Source organism: Sabethes cyaneus, chromosome 3 (genome assembly GCF_943734655.1).
Source record: "Sabethes cyaneus chromosome 3, idSabCyanKW18_F2, whole genome shotgun sequence".
Taxonomy (NCBI): domain Eukaryota; kingdom Metazoa; phylum Arthropoda; class Insecta; order Diptera; family Culicidae; genus Sabethes; species Sabethes cyaneus.
The window spans coordinates 86,031,168-86,042,110 of record NC_071355.1 but is presented as its reverse complement, the minus strand read 5'-3'; the positions used below and the strand labels follow the sequence as shown (position 1 = coordinate 86,042,110).

The 10,943-nt window shown below is 41.4% G+C and overlaps 1 protein-coding gene across 1 annotated transcript in view; it reads right to left on the bottom strand.

The window, feature by feature from the left end:
• Positions 1-621: 621 nt before the first annotated feature.
• LOC128741975 (box A-binding factor-like) overlaps positions 622-10,943 on the bottom strand; it is a 56,503-nt gene continuing 46,181 nt past the window's right edge. Inside the window, exons 5-8 of the mRNA XM_053838127.1 lie at positions 6,843-6,934; positions 6,514-6,678; positions 6,173-6,377; positions 622-2,095 (exon numbers count right to left, since the gene is read on the bottom strand). Coding sequence (XP_053694102.1) covers positions 1,389-2,095; positions 6,173-6,377; positions 6,514-6,678; positions 6,843-6,934 — 1,169 coding nt within the window. The 3' untranslated portion in view covers positions 622-1,388. The remainder of the gene's footprint in view (positions 2,096-6,172; positions 6,378-6,513; positions 6,679-6,842; positions 6,935-10,943) is intronic.

The following is a 10,943-nucleotide window of genomic DNA, read 5'->3' as shown; positions in this document are numbered from 1 at the left end:
AAAGCAAGCTCAGATGTCACTTGTTGGGTGTTGAGTTATTAGCTTTTTTGCGGTTAACTCAGTCGAGTTTCACGACAAAATCGTGTCGCGTTTTTGTTCGATCATGTTGGCAAGGCGGTATGAATATTAGCACTCACTCACACAGATGCATCCAGGAACCACCTTGGCCGGCAGAGCGAGCTACCATCAGTATCGCCCGAATATTGGCAGAGCTGCTAGTCTCAAACTCAAAGTAAAAGTCCAGACGCTACATTCTGATCGGAACTTGACCATTTGTATCTTTATTTAACAGAATTCGCGGACAATTATTATAAAGTGCAGGACAATTGCATATTATAAGGACAGAATATTGACCAACCCATGCCGGGATGATTCCTGTCCGGGATTTGAACATACGATGACTGGATTGTAAGGCCAACATCGTATCTCAAAAGTTATAAATCTTCCGGACAAAACGGAAAACCTAAAGCATTACAAATTTTTATTTCAATTTTTAATAACAATAAGTCCCCATCAGCTTGGGATCCAATCATCAAAATCTACCGCGAAGATGGCATGTGATAAAAACCAGTTGAACCAGTTGAACTATAAAAAATTTATTACATAGTAATTAGACCTAATTTAACAATAAACGCAATTTTAACAAACTAATGTTTAAGAACACGTGAATTAACCAATAGTTTTTTCTTCTTCGACAACGGTTCTTGTCATTGAGAATTGACCTCTTTTCTCTCGACTGATCAAGTGCAACTTTTCGCGCTCGATCGATCTAAATTACCGGTATGGAAAGTTTTTGAAGTATTCATTTCGGAGTCAGAGAGCTATTCCTTATGTACACACATGCACTAAAACCTATACATTTACACTACTTGCAACATTTGTACCTAAACCAAGAAGTGCTGTTGCAGAATCTTCTTCTCAAAGGTAACGGTGATCAAAAGAACGTTGTATGTATGTATTCACAATCAGTATAACCAAACTTCGTTTTAAAACAAAAACTTTGGAGCTTACAATAGTTTTGGGCTGAAGCAGTTGATTAGATGACACACTCGTTTTTATGCTGTAAGCCTTTTTACAATGGGTGATCTATTTACAAAACAATTAAATCTTCACCGTCAACATTAGTTACCACGCTATAACGAAATGAAACTATATTCTAAACGAATTTGGAAAAGAGATAAAGCTTCTCCTCTTAATAGTACCTGCCTATATGAACATTAACATATAATATTGTCATGATGAATCATCACAAGAGAAAATGTTGGTTTGGCTATTCTTATTAGTCTTTTTGGTTTTATCAGCATTTGGCTTCTGAGCATGAGATTCAGAAATGTTTGTTTTTCTTTTTATGTTTCACAGTGCGCCCCCATCGTGCTGCATTATGCAGCTTAGCTGGGCATGGAGACCACAGTCGGCCGAGTGATGTTATGCTTGTTTTCGAGACACTCCGGGGATTGTTCGTTCTCATCGGAAACGGACGGGCTTCGACTCTGGTGATGCAATTGCTGATGCTGCAGTTGCATTTGTTGAAGCTGGTGCTGCTGCTGCTGATGGTGATGATGTTGTTGGACCACCTGTTGGTGCATTGCCTGATAGGCAGCTGAGTAGTGGTTTGCCATTGGTTCCATTTTCACAATCGATCCCAGACCATGCTGATCGACGCCATTCACATCGGAGTGCATCATATCGTAATACATGCTGCTCGGTGATTCCGATGGGCTCTGAGGAAACTTTGGACTCATCATGGAGCCGTTGGACTGTCCGTTACCGCTGAGATGGTAGCCCATTGGGCTAAGCGATGACGCATTCGTTTGATGATTGGCCATGTTGCTAGGATTGGGCAACGACGTTCCGTACGGTGGCATCATGAAGACGCTCTTTTGATGGTTATACTTGCTGTTATTATTGTTGTTATTACTGCTGATAATGGTAGGCGAAGGTATTTGGTCAGTGTAGGAAATCGGCGAAAGCTGGTTGTGATGTGCAGGTGACGGCGATTGATGCGTTGGGGACACGCTGCTGCCGATGCTTGAGTGTGTCGAAGTTGACTGAATTATTCCCGAGTGACCGACCGTAGCTTTCAAGGATTTCAGTTCTAAAAGTAAAAAGAATCAAATCATTGTATTAAATTTCTTGTGAATTTTGGGAAAACGTAATTAAATAAATGTTTTATTTCTTTGAAAACAACATCCTCCGGTTTATGTTTTATTCTCTACAACTTAACCCCGGTTCCCAACAGTAAGCATATAACGTACTTTCTTTTTCAAAAGTTAACCTGTTTGTTCTCAACCGCATGAGACGATGATTCACAAAAGCAAATAAGGAAAGGCAGATACCGACAAAAAGTTTTTTTGGCTCGAATGAGTCATTCAGTAAACCCCGTGAAGTATGCAACGTGACGTCTTCATGACAAGTTGCATGCAACATACCAACAGCAGAGCAAACAGAGCAAAATAAAACAACGTGGAGTTTTCCGTTGGGGAATTTTAATCGAACCGCAAAACGCATGCTGGTGTTCGAAATGATAAGTACCTAAATGTTTATTTACGTACTGTACAAGCTTGGTAAGATTGAATAAACAGGATGATTAAGGCTTTTTGATTCGATAATAAACAACTCGAACTCCATCTTTACGCATAGAAATAAGTAATACGTGGCGTAAAATAGATTAATCGAGTTGTATAAGATAATTAAAAAATAGGTTTATCATACAATGAAAATATATTACATAAGTTCTTATTTACTGTAGGTCACTTAACTTTTTCTCTTCCGGCAGAGTAAATGTTTAAGGTAAGTAAGTTTAAAGTAAGATGAACCGAAAATCTTGGCCTTAGACTAAAAATAGCGGTTAAGCGAAGATAAGAGTCGAACTCACAGCTCTCAATCTCTAGTTGGACGTGTTGTTTAACCAATTACACAATTCGAATCTCTACTCTGAAGGAGAATGTTAGAGCCAGTAGGATCATAACACTAGCCCCGCAATTATCCTGTAAACTAACTGTTGGCAGTGAAGTCTGTTGAATAAAATACCGGAAGGTCAAACTACGTCGAAATGTAAGGTCAAGTCTTTGTCAGTCCAGGGACGGGAAATAAATGATTTTAAGCTAAGCTTAATTTTAAGTTATTCTCACCGCTTTCATAATATGTGCAGTTCAGGGCGGTGATCATGCAGCAATTTATTCTTAGTCACCAGGTGTTGTTCTCGAGCGACTACAGTACTATAGTATTTAAAAATTAAATGAAACTTTCTTCTAACTTTTTTATGAGTAAATATGTTAGTTCCATCTCGATCTGTTGATAGTTTTACTAAGCATGAAATAATCTTTATTTTCATCTTAATTTTAAGGAAGCAGCTATCAAAACTAAGAAATCATCTTCAAGAATCTAATTCTCTATTGCGTCCAAATGTATTTCAATTGAAAAACAAGAGTTTGATGCTAAATTTACTCAAAAACAGTCAAGTTATGCTTTGAGGAAGTGACTCCCAGTGAACGCATATGCAAACTTTTGACACCGTTCTGTTGTTTGAAAACACACAGGTTTGTTCACATTGTCCATAGGTCTGTTCAATAGAAAAGTAGGGAGTGATAATGAAGCCAAAACTGGAGATGTAGGAAGCAATCACCAGTAATATTGATCAGATGCAGAATTCGAGGAACCGGCTGGCCAAAACCATGACTAAAGGAGGTGTGCGCTAGCTGATGAGCGCTATCAACAATCAAGTGAAATAATTTAGAAGCAAGGGCCTCGAAAGTTCCGAAGGCAACAAGGAGGAATTCTACGCGCGGTTGGAACATGAATACGGCCGCCGCTCAAAGCACGACATCGGGGATTTCAACGCTTAGGTCGGTCAAGATGTGACATAAAAACCGATAATTGGAAGGTTCAGCATACAGCAGCTAACCGACGAAATGTGTCAAAGACTTTTCGACCTTGCCGTCTCCAAGGAACATAGTACCTTCTTTGATCAAAAATTTCTACACAAGTACTCCTGGAGGTCACCAACTCAGACAGCGATGGTTAAGATGCTGTCCCCTAAACTGTCCGTTGTGAACAGTATTCGGTACCGATGCCAGCTTATGACCAAGTCTAATCGAATGCGGAACCGCCCAGTTAGCTTCCCGGTACGAAGCTGATCTAACAAGCTAGTCGTCTCTTGTTCGAATCTCAGCTAGGCTGCTGCTGGGTTCCTTAGAACCGTTGCACTAACCCCGTAATTGTGCTGTACTCTTATAACCGGCTGCGAAGTCTGCCGATCACAAGTTTAAAGACGTTCATAACGCAAGGCTTTACTTTTTTACCAGCTTGCCTGACGTCGCCCGTATGCGCTCAAAACTACACTGCCAGAAGAGAAAAATTCTTCCGAAGTCCGTCTCAAGAACCGCTGTAATACCATCTAAGCGTCCATTAACAGCAAAGTAGCGAACATTCTCGAACTCATGCAATGAAATCAGCGCAAAGATGCGCAGTGTACTCGTTAGAACGTGGAAAGTCGCAGACAGAAGAAGATTCAGCAAACCCAAATCTTTCGCGAGAAAAAGCATTTCTGAAAGAGAAGATGTAGACGCAGCTGGAGCAGCTGCATGCACCTGCACCTGAAACACACTGATTTCACCAACGCTTTGTGCTTTCGCCGAAAGTCGGAATATGGTATTATCATGACGGATGATCATAAAATAACCAAAAGGTAGAAGCCGCACTTCGACGAACACCTGAACGGAGCAGTTTGGTCGGCGCAACAATTTTGAAGAGCTACCTGCCCTAACGATGGGCGAAATTAAGAAGGAAATCAATCGACCTAAACAAAATAAGTCGGTTGGGAAGGGCGGCATCGAAGCGGAGCTTATTAAGATGGGCCCAAAAAAGCTGATCACTTATCTGCGTAGACTTATTTCAAAAATGTTGCATACAGAACGGCTACCGAGGGTGTGGATGGATGGAGTTATTTGTCCGATGATAAGAAAGGCTGACTGTGAAGTATCGTGCGGTCACTATTTTGAATCCCGCCTAAATATTCCACCGACCGCCCAGTTAGCTTCGAGGTACGATGCTGGTCTAACAAGCCAGTCGTCGTATGGTCGAATCTCGGCTAGGCGGTGCTTGCTAGATAGAGTTAGCAGGATCGTTGCACTGGCCCCGTAATTTTCCTGTATTCTAACAGCCGGCTGCGAAGTCTGTCAATAAAGAAGGGTAATATCTAAAGACGGTATAAACCCAAGGCTTTTTTTAAATATTCCACCGTCTTTCACCAATTGCGAACAGATTTGAGGAAGTTCCAAATCTAGATAAATCTTCCTAAAAGGCCATGAATACAGAGCCCCCACGCATCATCTGTTCATCTATTTCAAAACAGCATATGATACTATCGACCGCAAATACTTGTGGAAACTGAAGGGTACAACGGATGACACGCCATCTAGTACAACAAGCCAACAAGCCAGTCGGCGTGTACTCTCGCTTAGGAGAGGCTTGTAAAAGTCAACAGAATCAAAGCACCAGCTCCGCAATTGTCCTGTACTATAATAGCTGGTTACGAATAAATACGCAACATAAGATTCTGTAACAGAATTCCGATTGCCAATTGTAGCATGTTTTGAGTGGTACGCAGTACTGTGTCCCACAGGGGATTTTCTAAAAATGAGGCTTACAGAAAAACGGAAAATGAAGACACAGTATGAACCATGAACTCGGGCAGCTCTATGGCGAACCCAGTAATAAAAAAGTGTACAAAACTCAACGAATACGGTGTTGCTAATTTTTAGTTTTCCATTGCCATTTGAAAGCTATTTGTAGCTCATCAATAAATAGCATTCTTTGATTTGATTAACGGCTGTAGATTTTATTGCATTTGGCAATTGTCTTATAATTGTCTTTGCTGTTTACGAAGAAATCCTTGTTTACTAAAAAAATAATTTAAATACAAATTAGCTCCTGATTAATATCAAAATCACATTTAGGAAGAAAAATATTTGTTGACTTATATCATAAATTTTTTAACAAAACCAAAATTGTATGATATTAAAAAAATTAAACTCATTCAAATCTTCGAAATAATACTCTTTATAATAGAAAGCCATTAACGCCGTTTTAAATTTCAATGATTATTGCAGCAAACTGGTGTAAGCATGCTACATTCACACGTGTTTAGAACAGTGCCTAAAGGTTTACTTACCGGATAGGGAGTTTCCCAACACGGACGAGCTCGCGGTGCTGCTCGAGTTATTATTACTGCTGGTAGTGGTGCTATTATTGTTATTGTTGCTATTGTTGTTGTTGGTGTTATTGTTGGTGCCACTGCTGTTGCTATTGCTGCTCTTCGAGTTAGACGATGCTGCTCCGTCGGTATTTTTGCTGCCCTTCGGTTTGCGTTTGCGTGACTAAAACCAAAATGGATATAAATGTAGCGACCAGGTCTAATCGAATGCGGAACCAAACATTCTCAGGCAGGCTTCGTTGTTCTTAGTTGTGCATGCATGGGAGAATAGTTGGAACTAATATAGAGTAACCGTTTACCTGAATGTTGTCCTTCTTCATCGTCAACGGTCGGTTGACGTTGTGCAACTTGTAGTAGAGACCGCACGCGTTGCACACCGGCTCGCCGACCTGATTGCGTCTCCAGAGCGAAGTAGTTTTGGTGTCACAGTTTGAGCATTGCAGTCCGACGCGTCGCGCTGAACTCTGTCATGGTATAGAGCAAAAGTGGGTCAAATTGAGAGTTTTGAGCTTGTTACGCACATTCAGCACGTTACAGGTGATTCAATAACTAATGAAACATGAGTTTGAATGCAGAGGGTAGAGAAAAAGAGTCAGCTTGTGTAGCCATCGTCTCGGGATAAACCTACCAGTCTTCGGCTTTGCTTCTCCTCAGTGGTGCGAGTTGTCAATGAATTGTAGCCATAGCTCTTATAGTGATCCCCGCCCTGTTCAGCGGCCACTGCAATAACAATTTTTATAACAAACAGAATTAGTTTGCGTTCGCGCCACAATCGATATGTTTTGAGATTCTCCTACAAAAACTTCGTAACGCGTTTTGGTGTTCCGACAGTAAGCATTAAGCATTCCGTGGTGCAGAAATGTATGACAAAGATCTGCACTCAAATGATACATCGACTGCCAAACACCTTTTTTTGCTGAGCAAAATATTAGCATAAGGTTTGTTTCTGAAACTCAGTGGAAAGATAATGTTTACTGTTTAAACATGAAACACGAAACGCTGCTATCTAAGGTATCTACGAAAATCCAAACTAAGCACTACTACTACGCTGTTTCGGGAAGAAAAACAAAAACACATAAAATCGGCCGGGCGGGGTTCAAAAATGCTGTAAAATATATATACCACAAAGCTTCATCTTTTCCTCTGACGCACAATCAAGAACCAATAGCAAAAAAAAGTTACGAAATGAGGATGAGTTTTTTTTGTAGACTAAGATAAGAAATGTTGCATTTGTTTACAGGTTCTTTTACCAAGCGTCTGGGCTGTTTGACCAACGGCCGATTCATCCCGTTCATCTTGTGATAGAGGCCGCATGCATTGCACAAATAGTGTCCTGTTCCGTCCCGACGCCAGAGCGGGGTCTGAATCGCACCGCAATTGACACATTCTCGTCCCTCGGTAAACAAGTCCGCTTCTATGCCCACTTTTGAAAGGAAAGACACAAACAATGATGATACAATGATTCAATTTCAGTTCTTTAGGTTGGAAAATGCGACAATTATGTACATAATATTATATAGCTCAACGTTCGACAGCTTTTATGCTTCATGACTACGGTTAATATATATTTACAGCTTATGAAACCACCCGGTCCGATTTCTTTTTCTAATATTCGTCCACTTTCTGCAGAACAACATTTGCGCTTCGCAAATTCGCGAAGCCTACATTTATATTTTTTTACACCACACACCTAACCTATTCAACATTTGCAACCGACCGTAAAGCACCGTAGAAATTTCCCACCAACATACGCCCCCTCTAGATATGTTAAACGCCTCCAGTTCCCGTACATGTACGCCAGGAACCGTTCGAAAGTTACTTTTTTGCTTCGCTGATAAGAGCACACCGAATCCGCCCCGCTTTGTTTTATTTTGTCGCCACGATAGCAAAGGCCGGACCGTACGATGGAGCATCTTCGAACAGATACGAAATAATAAAAATAGTAGAGAAAATATCCGAGAGTCTTAGTAGAAATACTATATTGAAATAAAATATAATTCCAAAATTTAAAAAATTTCTCCCAGGGGTTACAAATTGAGTAGTTTGAAGACTACTTGCTTCTTTTATCATCCTTAATTTTATATAACTTCTGCCTTTTCAGTATATTACAAAAATTAAAAAGGTTTTTTTTAATCTTTCCGATATTTCAACTAGATATTTTAAAACCAGTATTTGTTCTTCTGCGTTAATCTTTAGTGTTAAGGAAAAACGAAAACTGATCATTTTATTTATCTTCTATCTTCTATATATGTATATATGTATATAAGAGCCTTGTCTGCAACCAAAACTAGGCCCCTGGAAGAGCGCCATATTTTCGTGGTTAGAATCGCCCACATTAAGCAAAGACTTAAACCAATTATACCAGATTTTGAATGCAATCTGAGCAAATGTAACATGGTTGCATCTCATTGAGTTACATAACGCTAGCTTTACATAGCGTACCTCCGATTCGCTCTCAATTAGACGCGAGGCGGGTTACAGCTAGCGCTTAATAACAGTAAACTTTACAATAGATGTATAAACTGGTAGAAGAAAATAATGTAACAAAGGTGTGTAGTATCCTCAAGACCCCCTTCCAACAGAAGGAGGGGGAATGTTCGGAAAATTAGATAATAGCAGGATCACTATTAACAACCTATTGAGGTTCGTAATTTGTTGCAATTTACCAAGTTAGGAGATCCGCCGATATTTCAAAACATTTTAACCATACGAGGAATGGTAAAATACAATCTCTATAACCGCCGAATTCAGACTTCATTACTAAGTCGTTATAAGAAATACGAGGTTAAGTAAAACATTTCATTTCTTGAAAAAGCCTAAAATATACAGTCGAAACGTCGGAAAGACAACGACCCAGGCGACGAAACAAGGATGACTAATGAACTAACTCAGTACTTGGAACGGCAGATCGCTAGATTTCGCCGGTGACGATCGGGTACTGCTCGAACAGCATGAACCCCGTAAACTCTGCAGGAAATCTGTCGCAAAGGTTTAAGAGAAGGTTTAAAAGGTCTTCGGCAGACATGCCCAATTGCACACTAGAAACGGACTTTGCAGTGCTGGGCAGAATGCAGGATCGCATAATATATTGGGAGGCGATCATCAAGAAAGCGTTGTACGCAAGGTTGGAGGCAACCCACGACAGCTGCTCACTACGGGTCATCAAGACGATCAACGATGCATACAAAGTGATTGGTTTGATGGGGACTGCCAACAAGTGATGAAGAGAAAAAAATTGCTTGGAAAAATTATCTGAGTATTGTCACTAGGGAGAACTTCACCACATACCGACAACCAAGGAACCAGTTGACCACGATCCTGAAGAGTAAGAAGCGCCAAAAGGAGAACAGAGACCGTGAAGAATTAGAACAACTATTCCGAGCTAATGACACACGCAAGTTTCACGAGATGGTGAACCAAACTACTATACAAGCTACACGCCGAAACCTGACATGTGTAGGGGCGAGGGCGAGAATCTAATCACAAACGAGCGCGAGGGGGTCGACAAGTGGAAGCAGTTCTTCGGTGAACACCTCAACGAAAAGTTGGAATGCTGAAAACTAACAAGCCCGCTGGTAAGGACCGAAGTGCTTTTCAAACATGGCAGAGAAACGCTGGCAACGGCTCTACTTTCGAAGATTTAGCAGGAGGAGAACCGGATGAGTAGATGGAAGTGGTTTATCCCATCTACAAAAAGGGTGATCTGTACGACTACTGCAGTTGTTGTGACATAACGCTAGTAAACACCACCTTTAAGGTACGCTTCCACATTAGGTTTTGCCGTTTGTCACTGATAGCACAAGGATTCGTAGGGAATTATCAGGCGGGCTTCATGGTGGCACGCGCAACTGCGGACCAAATTTTTACCATCCGACAGATATTGCAGAAATGGCGGGACTCGTGAGTACAACGTGCCCACGCATCACAAAACAAACTTATGTGACTGATCAGAGTTACATAGGATCCAGCGATGTGTCCATTCGAGACGCAACGAGGGTTGAGACAAGGTGACGGTTTATCTTGCATGCAGTTCAAAATCGTCTAGGAGGATTGGGGTAAACATTAATGCGTCGAAGGCCAAATACATGAAAGAAAGAAGCTCAAAGAAAACAAACGCACGCATACCATGGATGGTAACCGTTGGCGGCAACAATCTAGAAGTGGTAGATGAGTTCGCATGTTTGGAATCGGTGGCTCTTTCAAGTGGGAAATCAGACCCACTTTGTCCTTCGCAAAACGCTACGATCAAAAAGCATACGCTGCCGTACGAAACTGACAACAGAGCTGCTCACGGAGTACATACGTGCTCTTGTCGTGTTCGAGCGGAAGGTGCTATGGAAGATATTTAGCGAAGTACTAAGTTCGAAGCGTATGAATCACGAACTTGGAGAGATTCCCATCGTACATCTTGCGAAAGTCGGTAAGCTATGTACGGTGGGCCGGACACATCATAAAGATGCCGGACGACAGTGCGACGAAAAGAGTTCTCTTCAACAACCCCACCGGTATGCCGCGGCACCAGGAGCAGAGGAGCTGCAAGGGGGCGTGCAAGATGGCCAGGTCGAAAGCGATTTGCGACTTCTGAGACGTCTGGAAAACTGACGACGGGTGGCCTAAGATCGAATTGAGTGGAGACGACTGCTTGAAACAGTGGACTGTATGAGCCACCTCGGCTGACTGAACAACCTGTTACAATTTCCGGAAAGCCTAGGTGGTACAATCTGTTTTA